At 43.6% G+C, this 19,333-nt stretch overlaps 1 protein-coding gene across 1 annotated transcript in view; it reads right to left on the bottom strand.

The window, feature by feature from the left end:
• The window catches only part of LOC142570375 (ATP-dependent RNA helicase DHX33-like), a 71,330-nt gene that overhangs the window by 18,893 nt on the left and 33,104 nt on the right, over positions 1 to 19,333 (bottom strand). The window contains exons 8-10 of the mRNA XM_075678764.1: positions 17,501 to 17,599; positions 16,627 to 16,686; positions 9,822 to 9,912 (exon numbers count right to left, since the gene is read on the bottom strand). Coding sequence (XP_075534879.1) covers positions 9,822 to 9,912; positions 16,627 to 16,686; positions 17,501 to 17,599 — 250 coding nt within the window. The remainder of the gene's footprint in view (positions 1 to 9,821; positions 9,913 to 16,626; positions 16,687 to 17,500; positions 17,600 to 19,333) is intronic.

Here is a 19,333-nt window from a genome sequence, read left to right as displayed (position 1 = left end):
AGGTAAATGGAGGGATGAATGCGGTGGAGGAGGTAAGGGGAGGGAAAGGTGCGAGTCTGCCGCTGTCGCCACAGAACTTCCCACCTGCGCGGCTATTTGCCCATGAGTGACGAAAAGGTTAAACGGTCTAATCGGTAGTGTGTGCAGATGTCGTGGTAGGTAATAAGCCGATCCCGTGCTATAAACGGCGCCTCCTCCGTGGCGAGGTTCGACACATGTGATGCCTGAGCGCGGACTGTAAATCCTCGGGCACTGGCATGAGCCGTCTCGTTTCCGGCAAGGCCCGCATGCGTGGGAGTCCAGATTAATGCCACAGTTTGATGGAAAGGACGGGCCAAGAAGAGGGAAAGGGCTGGCTTAGAGACCCTGCCTGCTCCAAAGTTATGTATGGCTGTTTTGGAGTCACTAATGATAACTGATGAATTTGAGATTGTGAGGGCCAGGGCTATGGCCGCCTCCTCCGAGAAAGAGCCAGGAAAGGAGTCGGCCGCAGCGACCTGGCCATGAGAGTTAATGACTGATATTGCATAATGATTTCTGTTCCCATATTCGGAGGCATCAACATAGTCTTTTGAGGTGGAGAATTGTTTTTGGAGAGCCTTTGCTCGCTGCCTCTTGCGCTGTTTGTGGTACCCAGGGTACATGTCTTTAGGAAGTGGGGGGATGCAGAGGTTCTCGTGTATGTGATGTGGAATGGTGTATTTAGTCTTGATGATGAGTGCCGCAGTGATAGAAAGTGTTTGTAGAATGTGTCGACCTGTTGTGGTGTTAGAAAGTCTGCTATATTGGGATGTGAGGTGGGCTTCTGTGAGTCCAGTAAGTGTGTTGAAGGTGCCAGTAAGCATTAGCCTTTCAGTGGAGGTACGTATGGGGACTCCCAGAGCGAATTTATATATTTTGCATAAAAAAGTGTCGATCTTATCTGATTCTGATTTAAGGAAATGTAGATATGGTGTATATACCTGGCTCCGGACAGGCCGCCATTGGAATCTGAACCTGGCAACGTTTAACGTTAGAACGCTATCTAGTGAGGCGAGTCTAGCAGTATTATTGGAGGAATTAGAGGGTAGTAAATGGGATATAATAGGGCTCAGTGAGGTTAGGAGGACAAAAGAAGCATATACAGTGCTAAAAAGCGGGCATGTACTGTGTTACCGGGGCATAGCGGAGAGGCGAGAACTAGGAGTCGGATTCCTGATTAATAAGGAAATAGCTGGTAACATACAGGAATTCTATAGCATTAACGAGAGGGTGGCAGGTCTTGTTGTGAAACTTAATAAGAGGTACAAATTGAAGGTGGTACAAGTCAATGCCCCTACATGCAGTCATGATGACCAGGAAGTCGAAAGCTTTTATGAAGACGTGGAATCGGCGATGGGTAAAGTCAAAACAGAATACACTATACTGATGGGCGACTTCAATGCCAGGGTAGGCAAGAAGCAGGCTGGAGACAAGTCAGTGGGGGAATATGGCATAGGCTCTAGAAATAGCAGAGGAGAATTATTAGTAGAGTTTGCAGAACAGAATAATATGCGGATAATGAACACCTTTTTCCGCAAGCGGGTTAGTCGAAAGTGGACGTGGAGGAGCCCGAATGGTGAGACTAGAAATGAAATCGACTTCATACTCTGCGCGAACCCTGGCATCATACAAGATGTAGACGTACTCGGCAAGGTACGCTGCAGTGACCATAGGATGGTAAGAACTCGAATTAGCCTAGACTTGAGGAGGGAACGGAAGAAACTGGTACACAAGAAGCCAATCAATGAATTAGCGGTAAGAGGGAAACTAGAGGAATTCCGGATCAAGCTACAGAACAAGTATTCGGCTTTAACTCAGGAAGAGGACCTTAGTGTTGAAGCAATGAACGACTATTTCATGGGAACCATTAAGGAGTGCGCAATAGAAGTCGGTGGCAACTCCGTTAGACAGGAAACCAGTAAGCTATCGCAGGAGACGAAAGATCTGATCAAGAAACGCCAATGTATGAAAGCCTCTAACCCTACAGCTAGAATAGAACTGGCAGAACTTTCTAAGTTAATCAACAAGCGTAAGACAGCGGACATCAGGAACTATAATATGGATAGAATTGAACAGGCTCTCAGGAACGGAGGAAGCCTAAAAACAGTGAAGAAGAAACTAGGAATAGGCAAGAATCAGATGTGTGCGTTAAGAGACAAAGCCGGCAATATCGTTACTAATATGGATGAGATAGTTCAAGTGGCTGAGGAGTTCTATAGAGATTTATACAGTACCAGTGGCACCCACGACGATAGTGGAAGAGAGAATAGCCTAGAGGAATTCGAAATCCCACAGGTAACGCCAGAAGAAGTAAAGAAAGCCTTAGGAGCTATGCAAAGGGGGAAGGCAGCCGGGGAGGATCAGGTAACAGCAGATTTGTTGAAGGATGGTGGTCAGATTGTTCTAGAGAAACTGGCCACCCTGTATACGCAATGCCTCATAACCTCGAGCGTACCGGAATCTTGGAAGAACGCTAACATAATCCTAATCCATAAGAAAGGGGACGACAAAGACTTGAAAAATTATAGACCGATCAGCTTACTGTCCGTTGCCTACAAAGTATTTACTAAGGTAATCGCAAATAGAATCAGGAACACCTTAGACTTCTGTCAACCAAAGGACCAGGCAGGATTCCGTAAAGGCTACTCAACAATAGACCATATTCACACTATCAATCAAGTGATAGAGAAATGTGCAGAATATAACCAACCGTTATATATAGCTTTCATTGATTACGAGAAAGCGTTTGATTCAGTCGAAACCTCAGCAGTCATGGAGGCATTACGGAATCAGGGTGTAGACGAGCCATATGTAAAGATACTGGAAGATATCTATAGCGGCTCCACAGCCACCGTAGTCCTCCACAAAGAAAGCAACAAAATCCCTATAAAGAAAGGCGTCAGACAGGGAGATACGATATCTCCAATGCTATTCACAGCATGTTTACAGGAGGTATTCAGAGGCCTGGAGTGGGAAGAATTGGGGATAAAAGTTGATGGAGAATACCTTAGCAACTTGCGATTCGCTGATGATATTGCCTTGCTTAGTAACTCAGGAGACCAATTGCAATGCATGCTCACTGACCTGGAGAGGCAAAGCAGAAGGGTGGGTCTGAAAATTAATCTGCAGAAAACTAAAGTAATGTTTAACAGGCTCGGAAGAGAACAGCAGTTTACGATAGGTAGCGAACCACTGGAAGGGGTAAGGGACTACATCTACTTAGGGCAGGTAGTGACCACGGATCCGGATCATGAGACTGAAATAACCAGAAGAATAAGAATGGGCTGGGGTGCGTTTGGCAGGCATTCTCAAATCATGAACAGCAGGTTGCCACTATCCCTCAAAAGGAAAGTGTATAACAGCTGTGTGTTACCAGTACTCACATATGGGGCAGAAACCTGGAGACTTACGAAAAGGGTTCTGCTGAAATTGAGGACGACGCAACGAGCTATGGAAAGAAGAATGATGGGTGTGACGTTAAGGGATAAGAAAAGAGCAGATTGGGTGAGGCAACAAACGCGGGTAAACGACATCTTAGTTGAAATCAAGAAAAAGAAATGGGCATGGGCCGGACATGTAATGAGGAGGGAAGATAACCGATGGTCACTAAGGGTTACGGACTGGATTCCAAGGGAAGGGATGCGTAGCAGGGGACGGCAGAAAGTTAGGTGGGCGGATGACATTAAGACGTTTGCAGGGACAACATGGCCACAATTAGTACATGACCGGGGTAGTTGGAGAAGTATGGGAGAGGCCTTTGCCCTGCAGTGGGCGTAACTAGGCTGATGATGATGATGATGATGATGATGAGATATGGTGTTGTGAATGTAATCTTACTGATAACGAAGGCCTGGATCAAGCGGAGAAGTTCGGCCTCCTTTAGTCTGCCATGGTTATTGGAGACTCGCTCTAGAAGGTGCAGGGTGTGATCGACTGTGGTGTGGAGTGTATGTAGGGTATATGTGTTGAGCCGGTTGCTTTGAATGTGTAAACCAAGCACCCGGAGCATGTCCACTCTAGTAACAGGGATGTGTTTTAGGATGACCTGTATACTAGACATGTGTTTTTCGGCCCCCTGGTGGCATGGCAGAAGTAGCTCGGATTTTGGGGGAAGCATGTGAGATTCATAGCCCCGGCATGAGCCACGACGGCGTCTACTATGGCCTGTAGAGTGTCTTGAATCTCTCCATCGGAGCTGCCAGTCGTCCAAAGAGTGATGTCGTCGGCGTAGAGTGAAAACTTGAGATCAGGAATATCTATTCCTGATCTCAATGCTCATGCCATCGGCATCATCGAAAGCCTCATCAAAGAAAGAAAAGGGGACAGCACGGAGCCTTGGGGCGTGCCGTGGAGGAAGACTCATAGAGAGGCAGATGCATTTTGCTTCACGCCAAATACATACAGCCCTCAGCACAGTTGCCTAGAGTTTGGAAGGTAACAATGGCTGTGTTGGTTAGATATTAGTGGTACTACTCTCACCATGAAAGACGAGTCAAACAAATAGGACAAGATGGCACCCTCTATTGCTTCATATGGTAGTCCTCTGTGCTGTCCTTCACAGTAAAACATTATTAAATGGGTTCAGCATCTTTTATGTCATTGTACACGCTATGTTGTCGCTAACGGACATGAATCCCATTATTTTTCTAAATTGTCAGGTGTTCTCCAAGCCTTCATGCTAGGACTTCATTTTCATATTTTTCAGTGAACTTCCCTTTTCCATTTGCTAAAGTGTAAGATGATTTCGTAATCTACAGAAAAATTACAAACCCCTTTGACACATGCACATTGCAATTTGACCTCAACAACACTCCTTGTTCGTGTGACACTTAGCTAATGAAACTAATAACATTTGCCAACCAATTTTTTCAACAGCCGCTTTTTTGATTGTCCTAGATTATTCCAACTTTCAACTATCGCTACAAAAACAATGTATAATGGTGATCGAGAATTTGGGCACTGTATGGCATCTCATTTGATTTTTCGGACATTATCCAAGCAAGAGGTCACAAAGATGGCGGAAGTAAACATTAGTGCTAGTCCAGTTGTCGTCTGTATTCTCGTTTTTGATGATGAGTTGTTTTACAGCACTGCACATGCTCTGCAGCCATTATGAACAAGCCTGTGTCAACGTGGGACCTAACCATAACTTTGGTCGCCTATACCCAGTGAAGCAGCGCTCGTTAGACCGAACAAGCTATTGGTAGTGTGACAAGGAAAAATTTCTGCTGGCCAGTGGTGTAGTGGATGGCAAAGTGTCGCAGGAAGTTTGTTGCTGATGTGGTATGAGTGGATCATCAGTGACGAGGCCAAAGGTCACGTGCACAAGTTAGACTGACAGACATACTAGAAGTGGTCCTCAGCGCGGCCAGCAACTACCACGAGCGTGCTTACCAAGTAAGTTTGAGTGCTTATTGGTTCGCTTGTAGGCAGAAAGCCCCGAGCTGAGGTTGCAGGAGACATCTGCACATAGTGACAGTGTGTGACGTCCATTGGGCTGCGCGACGGGTGAACGCAAGACGCGTTCCCAGCACTGACCATAATGAAATTTCAAATGAATATTATTTAAGGGGGCACATGGGTCTTAGAGAAAGAAAAATTGCGGAAAAAATCACTTTTTTGAAAACATTATTTTTGGATTCTACAGTGTCTGATGCATTATCTCAAAAATTTTCACACATCTTGGGCCAATGTTTTGGTTGTAATGGCATTTCATATCGCGTCGGCGAGCTGTATTTTTACTGACGAACATGCAAAAAAGGGCCCTCTTCCGTGACGCGCAGTTGCCATTATAAGTTTCCAATTGGAGCCATCTTAGTCTTGTTTGAAAGAGCAACTCTTTTCGTTTAGTTTTTGCACCACCACTAGTCTTGTGTGCTGAATGGCTATTAAGAAAAAGCCTGCAAAAAAGTAGTCCCCATGTGCAATTCCATTGGTTGACTGAAGCATGTGACCGTAATAACGCCATGCCATTGGCGGGTTTTTGCAGCCGTCTGCTTGGGTGTGCAAAACTTGGCACGAAACGATGCCAAATTCAATTTGTAACAAGCCATAAATTCGGCGTACAGAAGAAGAAAAGAGGAGTTTTAAACTTTTGAAAGTGCGCAGTTGCTTCGGAAGATGCCAGCAATAGCTTGCTACCTGTGCTGAGCCCCGCCGGAGTCTCCCCCTGTAACTGCGGAATAGGCTTAGCAGATGAAAGCACTTTTGGCAGCGGCCAGTGTTCATGAGGCATTCCAGCTCTACTAATGCAACCCGATGATTTGGAGAAAGTGAAGAAGGCACAATAAAAACGGCAAGACTTTGGTTCAACGCCGACAATCAAGCAAAAATCTGATTTTCTTGCTTACGCTGATGCGGCTGGCTCGGCTGCGTTGTAGACGTGCTTCGTTATCGTAAGCCGGGATTCTATAATTGCTCAGCTGTCTTGCGTAAAACGCAAGTTGCAGTGTGGCAGCAGGCAAAGGTGAGCGTGACTGCGGTCTCGCCATAGAGATAGTCATCTTGTGGGCAATCTGAGGCGATGCCGCATTGGCATGGAGTATGCCATGCATAAGCGGCAGCTTAACGTGCACCCAATTCCTCAAAAACAATCTCGCGGTGCATGAAATGCGGAGCACCGGTAATCGAGAAATGGTATCAAATTAATGTTTTTCCAATTATAGATATTCATCTCGTGCACTATCTGCAGTGATGCCACGTCGACCAAACATGCAGCCCATTCCTTGTGAACAATCTCACTGCACGCGAAATGCGGAGCACTGGTAATCTGCAAATGACACTTCTTTTTTTTCCCCCGATAACAAACCTTTCACACTAAGGCATGTGCTAGGCGAATACTAGCCATTTACAACTGGTTACATATGCAAATACTTTATCATATTCCTGAATAAACTGAGTTGTCTGTTTTTCTCAAAACAAATTTTTTGCTCAGCCTGCCTATTTGTGGCTATAGGACTACAGTGGTTTTCCTTTTTTTTTTTTTGCTATATGAAGCTAAATACATTAAGCTTGAAGTGCTGCAAGCAGATTACTATGAGTCTTGAGAGTCAATTCTGAATGCAAATATGTAAATAGCAATGACTCAGCAGTGCACTGAGTAAAGTGTTTTTTCTTTTTTTTCATTTTTCTGAAAACATGGTTTTCTGGTCACTTTGCTTGTTTGCTGTATCGATATCTTTGGGCCTAGGACAGCTAGAACTATTATTTCTTTTGTAGCACAACGCTAAATGTATTGAGAATGCAATACTGAGAGCAGATTTTTTTTTTATTTTCAGCTACAAATTTTTAAATCAACATTTGAATTTGCTCTTCTTATTGATACCGTTAACACAGAACTTCAATAGGATGTAAAATGACAAATAATTGTTCAATTTCGAATCTGTTTCAAGTGTTGCTATTCTTACGCACTGTAGCATCGAACTATATGTTGTTTGTAACTTTCCCTTTATCAAGTAAATTTTAATTGTTTCCACACGAAATAGAACGTAATTATTAATTATCTCGGCAACAACTATGTATATGCAAAATACAATTAGATATTTAAGATAAACACAAAACACTGAATGAGCATATGCAGTTTTACCAGATTTGATCAAGAAATAACAAAGTTATTTCAAATACCCATGTCCCCCCTTAATCAAAGCACAATGAGTTAGTCTTAAAGTCTGTGAACGAATTTTCCATGCCTCTAGCATTGTACAATAAATGGAAAGAAATTTGCTTTTTGGACTACCCAATTTCTTTAGACATTTTTGTGGCATCGTCAATGCCCTGGTCACTGTAAACGTAAATAAATACATGCAACATGGTCTATTATGCTTTCAATTCCCATTCTTGAATCACTTCAGAATCGTTCCATGTGCGTTATTCCTCCTAATTTATGGCAATCTAATGCATTACAAATGAAAAAGAAACATTAGACCCTGCTGACCTCGTCATGATGTCACCTATCCCGTTTGCATGTATTTCACGGAATTTATTACTCTAATAACTTAAAACAATCCCTTTTTTTTTAACATCAGTCATTACAGATCATCATAGGTCAACCACCAGCTCAAATTTGGCGTGTACAATGGCAAGAGTAAGCATTTTGACGAATCTTTTGTCCCAAAGACAACTGAAATCGCCTTCCTACCTCTGTTGTCTCACTCTAAGTAGCTGCATGCTTCAAGCCTGCAGTTGAAGGTGTACCTCCTCATATGTGAAATGTACCTGCTCATACACTTTCCCTTTCTTTACACTCCCACTTCTTTCTGTAATGCCTTGCAGTTCTGAGAGTATATGAATGAATGAAAGTACAGTAAAAGCTCGTTAATTTGAACTGCAAGGGGAAGTCGCTTCAGTTCGAATTAACGAAAGTTCGAACTAACGAAAGTGAAGGAGAACAACAGTACACTGCGATTTGGAAGCAGTAGGGCATGTCAGAAATTTGGCACGTCAGAGATGGTGTGGGCCGCGGGCACACACCATCTTCAAGTCGCAGCTTTGGGCCCGACTGTGCCACACCAACGATGTCCACCGAAACGAACGTTAGCCAAGGCTTAACACCATCACAAAGAATCGCGACGGCCGGTACCTCCTAAGCTGAAAACAGAGGTGCACAACCGATGAAGACTGCCAAGACAAAGACGCTGAACATGTGAAGGGGGCGAAGGCCCCGATTCGTCAGTTCTTGATTGCAAGCGCAGCTGCGACGCACTTGATTCGCTGTGTTTTGGTGCTTGCCGCGCCATCTGCCGCACGTTAGCAGCTACAAATGATTTGCAAAGCCTCCGAGATTCGCGACGGGCAAGAAGTCTCGGAGGTCACGTAGAACGGAGAAGAGGCAGCCGCCGCTACCTTTTGGCCGAGCCCGCGCCGGTTAGATTTTTCCAATTTTGCCTTGTCTCGCAGTTCTCTCTGTTCCAGAGGTGACCGAGCCTTGTGTGTAGGCAGTAGGCGCGTTTCTCTGGCCGTGTGCCAGGCGCCAAGCCGCCGGCACGGTGGCGCCTAGTTCGAATTATCCAAGGCGGAACCTTCTTGCGTTCGAATTAGCGGGCTTTTTTATACATAGGCCTGTGTGGAGCTTGGCCGGACCAAATCGTACAGTTTGAATTATCCATAAATTTGAATCATTGAAGTTCAAATTAACGGGCTTTCACTGTAGTACCATGAGAAAATCTGTTTCTGAGTGAGCAATGCTTGAGTGGCATATCACCATTAGTAGTAGCACTGTTTTCTGTGCAGTGAAGATGAATGCTGCAGTGAGTGACAGGTGATGGAAAGCAGTAAGGCCCACCCTCACTCGCCACTTTCGTGACTGCTGAAGACTTCGGAGGGACTGACTGTTGGGATACCTGGTCTATCATGTTGACTGGAAAACTTAGGGCAAAAAATGTTTGACACAGACGCCTCATCCTCGTCTGTTCCCTGTATCTGTGTCCAGAATTGCAGTTTGCAGTTTCCAGTCATGTTAAAGACATGCTTGGGATATGGCGGTGTGACTGACAAAGGAGTAAAAGCCAAATTTAGAACTTGGCAACACAAGTTCAAATGTCACAAACCAGTAACCTATGGCAAACAGTGAAAATGCATGTCTACTCGCAGCAAATACATACTCAAACGAGTGTGTTGGAAGCTGTAAAATACAAAAAGAAATAGAAAAGAAGTGTTCAAGTGGCTCTTCTTGGTTTAATGAGGCATGTTAAAAGTCTGCAGCAGCACATATCTACTTCTCCAGAAACACTAGACAGCAATAAGAGCAACTGGTAGTTTGGAGTGAGTTTTTGGCAAGCTGAGTGAGTGAAGATTAGGCCCACCTTTTCTGAAGGCTTGTCCATGAAATCAAATGAAAAGATGTCCTCAATGCCCAAGGCAAGCATCTGAAGAACGACACCTGAAAGACTGCACCTGAAACAGTGCAGGCAAGATATACAGATATCAAAGCACAGAAGAAAAAAAAGATGCACAGGAAACTACAGTCAGCACAAAAAGTAAACACAGGGCATCTACTAAGTTGACATTTCCAAATTCCGAATTTTCCATGTTTTCCCCGAGTGCCTTTGCAAAATTCTTTGAGTAGCACAGAACTTTGTTTCATGTCAAGGCAGGCTGACACCACGTCGTCTGATGCTGTCACTCCCTTAAGCATGCTAAAAAAGAAAAAAAAAAAACGCTAATCCAGTTTGAATAGCAAGGAGTAGCATTTATTTTATTCAAAAGAAATCAGAAGGGAGGGGTTAGTAAAATGCACAGTGAATAGTTACAGAGTAACTAAATATTTGAATATTGCAAAGTCAGCCATGCTACATTTGTTCATAGAAATGATTAAATCTCCTGCTCGAAATACATGCACAAGTTATTCATTGGCCTCAAGTATTTCAAGAAATAAATACATTTCAAGGTTGCTACCGACATGCTACCCGTCAAGTGTCACGTAAAACATGGTAGTTAGTGCCTTCACCAAAGCGGTTCTCTATAACGATACATATCACTCAGAAGCAAAATAGAAGTAATTTAGGTTATCAGAATGTTCAATTTGCCCTAAGCGTAATTTTTGTGCTCTATTCCTTTGCTACAACTGCACAGAAATGGCAAAAATAGGTCGCGTCCACAAAGGTGGATGCCGTGACTGAAGGGTATATGAGCTATTCTGATCAACTGATAGCAAGCTCATTGGTATGGGGCCCAAACTTTGTCACAAGTGGGATTCTCTCTCAACAGCTGGTGTGTAAACCTCAACTGTTCTGACATACTCTGAACCCTTGCAGAACGCCTTAGTGTTGCGTTTCACTGCTCTAAAGAGTTTATTTCAGTTAGGATGAGGGACACCTGCATCTCGGCATCAGCCAACACTTTGTTTTCTGAGCTTAAGCTCCTCGAAAGAAGCAGCAGTACGCTTCCTTTCCCATTCATTCCTCGATGCGTAGGTCCTTTCTGTTATCGTCCTCCTTCCGCGGCGCGTTCGCCCCACAGGACATTTCAAGCATCCTCGTAGTCAGTTGTACAGCCAACGTCCGATTTTTCTGACTCCCTAGGGCCCGCGAAAACGTCCGAAAGATCGCGCAGTTCGATAAAATGAATACATGTCTTTTACTATCATTAAGGGCTCCAATCGCCACAGGCACATCCGAAAAGGCCTGCCAGTAGACTTATTAGGCATATCGGTGCTCATACTGTGATAGGAGACGGCGGGTGAACGCGTGTATAATTAAGGAATAGATACTGTGGCCCGTGACAATTGCCCCTTGCCACGCTTATGCTTCACCGCAATACTTTTGCGTATGCTTCACCGCGTATCGTATCTGTATTGAGGCGAAGCTGACTCTCAGGAACCGGTATTATGCAACGCGCCGTGCTTTCCGAGCTTCGAAACCAATCGCTAGGACCACAGAGGCGGAGTGGGTGCCATTGCTTACAGCGGCGAATTCTTTCAATGAAGCATACGGCGCCGATCGGCAAGATGCTTAATTGCGAACGTCGAAGCAGCTAGCCCTAGCGTTTACCCTACCTAAGGCTGCCAGCAGATTACGAGCAGTAAACAGCGGTAAACAACAGGACAAGGAGAGGGACCCTGGAGAGGTCTGTGTTCCTCTCCTTGTCCTGTTGTTTAGCGCTGTTTACTGCTCGTAATTATGAACCAACCAGCCCAAATGCGTACTCTTCTGCCACCGGATCTGCGTGCGAGAGCGCCGGTTCGAGGCAGCGAAGTAATCAAAGCGGCTGCACTGGTGGCTTTGATTAATGCCGTTTCGGACCCGCGGTAATGGCAAAACGTCCTTCAAATCGGACAGAGAAGGGTTCTTGCGTCCTAAGTTTCAGACGTTCAGATACATTGACTCTATGGCGTGCGTGGTGGTGCCGCAAAGCCGTCCGAATTATTGGGCGCCCGGAAAGTCGGTCTTTGACTAACTCACTTGACTGACTTTGACTCCTCCAACCAACGGCACGCCAAAAGACACTTCGTTACGATCCCTCTCTGTTAGGCGAGTCAGCATTACCGCGACTTTTGTTCCCTTTCAATAAAGTTACAGCTAATCTTCCCTGACAGAAGCACAAATTCCCTGAGTTTTCCCTGAGTACTTCCAGAATATTCAAAATCCCTGAGAATTCCCAGTTTTCCCGGTTGGTAGACATTCTGGTAAACAAAGCGTGCGTTTCCCTCTTGCTTGGCTTTGCTGAAGAGCAATGTGCATCTGCAAGTGCTGCCATTTGGGGCTTCCAATATCCACTGGGTCAAGCATAAATGTACAGCTAAACCTCAATATGACGAAGTTGGTAAAATCTGCAATAATTCTTTATATTGGCATTCAATCTTTTATGAAAATAAGTAGTCGCTAATTAATTTTTCTTACATTTGAGCGGCAGCAAAATTTTGCACATTATTGGGAAAAAGCAAATTCGAATAAGAAAAAAATTCATTTTGTTGAGTTTGAGAGTCTGCAATGAAAGATATGGTTTCATGCCATGTCGACGTCTTCACATTTGTGGTACAAAATAAAACCAGCTACGCTTTTGCGTCTGCTCCACCTCCGCGAGTGATAGTGTCAACCACAGTGAGACGATGCTATCGTGAAAAGCGCCAGCAATGGGGAGCGAATGCTTTGTCTGCCTTATGGTTCAATGTGTCTCTGAAACTTGTGATTACGCAACCTCCAGTACTGAATGGGCAGGAATACAGAACACATGGTGTCGCACCATCTCGGCATGCCCACTCTTTGCACACACGACAGGTTAACTTTAAAACAGGGCGCGCAGGCTGCGTATGCACTCAGCTTCCCTGATCACCATGCGAAGCCTTGCCTGCACTAGAAAAGGAGAACTGCGCCAACCTGCCCCCCCCCTCTCAGGAACACTCTATCATGTTACCAGGGATGGAAGCGGCCAAGCAAGTTTTGGAGGAGCTCTGAGAGCAGCAAATGTGGCCCTTTGGAGCAGGTTTGGAGCATGAATTGTCCATTTATGAGCAGTAAATATGCATTTTGGAGCAGCTTGGTTCAATATGAGTGAAATACTGTTATACGAAGAAAAGGTGTTTCTTGTTTGACTGCAGAACACTTAGCTTACGGATGATCAGTTCTGCAGAAGCCCGCAAGGTTAGCAAAATTCAGGACAGGGAAATATTGTCATCTACCCGGCTGTAGCATGAAGCTACAAAGGAAAACCATACAGGTTTCTCAGAAACCTTAATTAAATTACATACCGGATGTGCCAACTAAATGTGTCCAAGAACATAATAACCGAAGGCTTTCCGTGAACAGCGCCCACACTATGTTGATAGGCTTGTGTTAATGCTAGTTGAGTATTTTTTTATTGTGAACAAGCAAGCATTATTTCATTTTAATGAACTAACATTTATTACCTTACTTATTCAATATGGCGTCCATGCAAAGGTTGTCAAATACATCGAGAAATCACCGATAACAGTGTATATGGCTACCTAGATCTTGTGTGGTCCTTTTTTTTTTTCTGACACAAAAAAAAAGCAAGAAAATGCCTACGAAAAAAAAATAGAAAAAAAAAAACATCCACAGGAGAACTAGACCCCACACCAGTAATACAAGTGGTCTCAGACGTAAACGTCATCATCGGTTCATGGTGCATATTACGAATGTGCAAACCTGGGCTACAGTTGTGTAACAGTTCCGAAAGCGAACCATTACAAGATCGCGCTACTTCAATGTGCGCCAAAAACAGCTGACGTGGCGAGGAAGAAGTGCAGCTACTCGCTTCCAGTGCCTTCATTTGACGAGGTTTGCATAAAGATGGATGCAATCTTTGATGCGCAGGAGCATTGTCACGACCACAGTGGGCTTTTTCTTGTTTTTATTTTTCATTTATATAAGAGGCTTTCTTTCCTATTAAAAAAATCTTCACAAATCCTAGGTTGTTTAAATGCTGTTATCAGTCATCTCTCAATGTCATTCACAGCTTTTTAATTGGCATCTCATCGATTATGTTAATTTATAAATTTAGCTAATTAAACATCTTCGCGCACAATGAACGAGAAGTATTCACAGTGGCCACTATGAACAACACCCATCAAGGTACAGTGAATGCTGTTCATGTAGTGCCCTCAGGTAATTCTTAATTCTTGGCCACCTTTAGTTAAGATAGCAGAATACCACAGAATAAATGTGAAGTTGACGTACTGGTCAGTGCATGTTCGCCAGTATTTCACATCGCTTGCCAATAAAAAGTTCTAACATACTTTTGGAAAAAAAAATGAAGGGATAAAAATGTTCACTGGCTTTACCAATATTTTGAATAAGCTCGATTACTTGGGCTTATTCGTGCTTTTGCCACAGGTGCCATAAAGTCAGTGTAAAACAGCAACCAATATTTTATGCATCGAGCAATGGCTCATTCAACTTTTTTACTTGATCTGTTCAAGTTGCATCGTGAACATTGTTGCCGCGAACGCAATTTCAGAGGTTTGCGGTTTCGCCGAAGATTTAATTATTACCACCATTTGGCCACAAAGGTTGACTAAATATGAAACTTTACATCCATGGCTTGCATTCTGCGGTGGCAAGAGCCCGATTTTGTATGGTGTGGCGGGCAGGAAGTTGCGTAGCCTAAGTGCACATTTGAATGACAATTTCGATTGCCATTGGATATTTGTGACCAAGAAGTTTCATGTAAGTAAGCAGGTCGTTTGTCGGTGTGCCATACTATCGTCCCAGTAACCAGGCATGGTGCACATGCGAAATAGATTTAGAACGTCGCATGCATTCGCCCATTAATCGATGCAGATGTACCAATAGGGCGACAAACCAAGTGCTAAAATGCATAACGAAACTGATGAGCTACACATTGAGTAGACTGTACGACCTTATTCATTCAGTATGACTTTCCTTCCCGACTGCCCCATGAAATGAGCACCAGTTCAAATTATCTTTAGCTGGTCCACGTATATGCAAACGTGTAACCCTTTTAGAAAACATTCTTAATGCATTGCAACACACAAGACAGTTTTGATTTTCTTATGGCCTAGTTACAATTATGCCAATAAAGACACTCAGACGCCGAAGACGCCGACACTGAAACGGATTGCTTAGGCTTAGATTACAGGGTTAAGCACTACCAACGCATGTCTATGGCTGTGTTTTTGCCACTGAACACACACATCCTGCTAAATTTGGCAACTTCATGAAAAAATAGTGTTTTGGCGCAGGTTGGCGCAGCATGATGGTTTGGCTCAAGATGGAGCAATTGGCACAGCACTTCCATCCCCGTGTTACAGTGAGCTTGCTCCAATCCCATCTTTCCGACTGCTCTCATGGGAAGACAGCGCTCATCAAGCCATCATCCTTCTTGGCTCAACCTCGTACGCTTTCACTTGCACTCTAAGCATACAGTGCACAATAGGACTTTGGGAAGACACGGGGAAGGTGGGAGATGGAAATTCAAGATGATGAGCAAAACAAGAACAAGGTGAAAGCAGGAGCCAGCATTTCGACAAGTGGACTTGTCAAGTGGACTTGTCAAGTGGACTTGACAAGTGGAAAGCATATGTCGCCTTGAAGAAGACAAGTCCACTTGTCAAAATGTTGGCTCCTGCTTTCACCTTGTTCTTGTTTTGCTCTCAATAGGATCTTATCACACTTGGACTTAAAATACGAAACATGACGCTTCTCCGCTCTGACGGTTGCTCTTGGTCAGTCAGTGCATGCTTTGAGACGTGTGTTCGCAAGCAGTCGCTTGTAATTCAACCATTTGACCACCTGCATCCGCGGACATTTCTTTTTATTGTTTCGCTATTCCTTTACAGTAGCAGTGAAATTTCATTATATTGAAATCTTGTATAAGCACACTTCACTGTATTGAGGTTCCAAATACATGGTGTTCTATGGACAAGAAGTTGTAAAAAGTTACATAAAGAATTTCGTTACACTGAAGTTCATTGTATCAATGTTTAACTGTAGTTAGGTAAGAAAATGAAGTTTTTTTTTTCTTTCTTTTTTTCTTGTGCTCATTGTAGGCATTTTAGACACCAGAGGGTAAAAATTTAAGCCATTCAGGATATTTCATCTATGGAAGAGACCAGTTAGCACAGACCAATGAACAAATTAATGTGAATGGCATGTGGTGGCTTACGAGTGTATTTTGGTCAAAGATGTCTGTTATGAAGGACCGTCCAAAATTAACGCACTAGTACTGCACTGCTTTTGCAGTCCGCTAGAATAAGGTCTGTTATCAGTGACCACAATACAGTTCTTTCTTCCTCTACTGCATAGCTTAATTAGACTTTCTGGTGCAGCAGCCTGTTTACTTTTGAAAGTGGTACATTCAATTCACTGCCCTAAGTTTCACCCATTGCTTTTGCTTTCATATCTCCTGAAGCAGTTTAAGCTAAATGACGTAAACTGTGTGCAGCACACAAATGACACTGCACACAAACCTTGACAATGCTGGCCTCACCTTGTGCAGACAAAAAATTAAAAAGTTAATCAGGCAGTTCACATAAGAACTGGAGCAAAAATAACCAGTACCATCTATTAGTTGCTTTCATAAGTATGCAAGACATATGCACACAAAGCAAATGTAAATAGCACACAGAGATCCCAGAACCCCCTATAGGACGCCACCAATGGTTTCAATACATGTTCAGTAAGGTCATACCTCTGTATTTCAGGAATGCTGTGTTCCCTCATTGCTTCATATTCCATCTTGGTGTACAGCCTGTAACAAATGCCACTGAAAACATAGAAAGATGTATCATACACGGAAATGAATATTTTAAATTTATTTTCCTTATTTGTGGAATCTAACACCCATAATGAAAAGCACAGGGTTAATGCAGAAATCAAAGAAGCAAGTTAGCTTAGAAGTGCAAGTTCGAGAACTAAAGCCTCTTTAATGATTCAAGGTTCGAACACTACAAGAAATTTGTAAATCACATACCTAAAGCACAGTTTGTTTCTCAGCACTGTTGTTATCTCACATCAAGAAGCATGCATGACAGTTGGTGTTAAATCTGAAGCTGAAACAGTTGAAGCAAAAGGGTGCCTTTAGCTGATGTCAAACAGGAAATCATCACTTCCTTGACATTTACTGATGAATGAAAAGGCACTTATAACAGCATATAGTCAACAAAATAACCGTTCCCAGTGCATATTTGTTCAGCTCCATATAAATATGCGGCTTCACATGGACAGTCTGAATGACTTCACACAATCAGTGGACTTCACACCCGTAGACCCCTAGTGCCACCAAGATTCAACACAAATATATTTAGCTGCATGCAGCACCATACAAAAGACATTATGATTTAACACATTTGGCACCTAACAATATTTTAGGACCCCCATTTGATGGGTACACAGCTGGAATAAGTGCACAGTCACCAAGTAGTGTGGAAGAGGGCAGTAAATAGGGAGCGACACATAATCAAGCAACATAGTCAGCTTTGATAGTACGGTACAGCCTGTGTAAATGTACATATTCTATGAAGCAATTAGTGGTTCACAAGGTCTCCAGAAGTACGCCTGCCTACCTGCACTCACGACCTGCTCTTCCAGCCCTCTGCCATGCCTGTGCCTTCGATATCTTCCTTACTTTGAGCACCTCAAGGCCTGTCCCTGGTTGGTATGTCCTAAAGAAGGAACAGAGTACAATGTATCACAGCATAATAACTGTTTATACAAAACAGGTGTTGCCTATATTCACTCTGAAATTATAGTATATACTACACAGGAACATTCTTAAAGGGACTCAATGTTAAACACACAGAAGAATAGGACAAAGATGAATGCTTGTCCTTGCCTTACTTTCTTGCGTGTGTCATTCTTTGCGCTATGATGAGGGGAACATGCACACGACTGACGTGACTCGGCCCAGTTCGAAGAGGGGTTGCCCATCTTCTCCATCGGCATGGTCACCGGCCGTCCGGCTCATGACGTCAGTCACCAGTGTGTGCCCATTGGTGGAGGCTCGTGTGCATCCGCCTTGGAGGAGTAAACGCCCCTTTTTTCTAAAATTGCACCCGACTGACTGTAGTGATAGCTGCTAAATGCTTATTGCATTAGAGGCTCAACTATAAATGGCACATTTTGAAGCATCACTTTATAAAACGGCATTGCACCAAAGTTCGACAACTGGCCTTGTCTGCAAAAGCCAGTTAGCAGTGCACTTATGTACAGATTAGTTCAAGTATATCTTAGAGAAAGAGCATAAGACTGTGAAAGAGTGAAGTGCTGAATAGTGGCACAAATGTGCTGCATCTTTTTTTGTAGTACCACACTGTCATATGACAGCCTGCATGAATGTTGTATTGAGTGTTTCTGATTCTCCATTGGGCACAAAGATCTCCCCTCAGTGGGCAGCACATTTGTGCCACTATTCAGCACTTCACTCTTTCACAGTCTTATGCTCTTTCTCTAAGATATACTTGAACTAATCTGTACATAGGTGCACTGCTAACTGGCTTTTGCAGACAAGGCCAGTTGTCGAACTTTGGTGCAATGCCGTTTTATAAAGTGATGCTTCAAAATGTGCCATTTATAGTTGAGCCTCTAATGCAATAAGCATTTAGCAGCTATCACTACAGTCAGTCGGGTGCAATTTTAGAAAAAAGGGGCGTTTACTCCTCCAAGGCGGATGCACACGAGCCTCCACCAATGGGCACACACTGGTGACTGACGTCATGAGCCGGACGGCCGGTGACCATGCCGATGGAGAAGATGGGCAACCCCTCTTCGAACTGGGCCGAGTCACGTCAGTCGTGTGCATGTTCCCCTCATCATAGTGAATTCCCAAACTGTTTCTGGTGGTCTACCATGCCGGAAATATTACTGCAAGCTTAAGATGCACCATTTGTGCCGCATGCACTTATTCTGAGCCATGATCCGGCAATGAAAGATTGCAGCGAGCATCGCTGACGCTGTGCTATGCGTCATCTGAGAACAGGATTCCGCAACCATATACCGCTACAAACAAACATCCTGCGAGTTTGTTCCATGGTGTTTTGTTTTGCTGCAAAGTCAAGTTATGATGAGGAAAGTTTGCCGAAGTCTGGTGCCTACCATTAGTGATGGGTGTGTTCGTCTACTATGTCGCTGTAAAAAAGAAAGTGAAAAGGAACGAAAAAAAAAAAACCCTATCGCATTCTTGAAAATAAGTTTGTGAAAACACAAAACCAAAAATATATATATCTTAGGCTATTTAAAACCAGGAGTAGTTATTTAAAATGATGAATCAAGCATATTTGTTAGTCAAACCTTTTTTGATGGAGTGCTTAGTGTTGAAGCTGAAATCTCGGACCATCGTCTGTTGTTCTTCTGTTGTGTTTCGCCAATTGTTTCCAGGATGCGTCCGGTTAAAATGATCA

The sequence above is a fragment of the Dermacentor variabilis genome, chromosome 2, assembly GCF_050947875.1.
Source record: "Dermacentor variabilis isolate Ectoservices chromosome 2, ASM5094787v1, whole genome shotgun sequence".
Lineage (NCBI taxonomy): Eukaryota > Metazoa > Arthropoda > Arachnida > Ixodida > Ixodidae > Dermacentor > Dermacentor variabilis.
The sequence above is the reverse complement of the archived record's forward strand: the minus strand, read 5'-3'. Positions and strand labels throughout refer to the sequence as shown.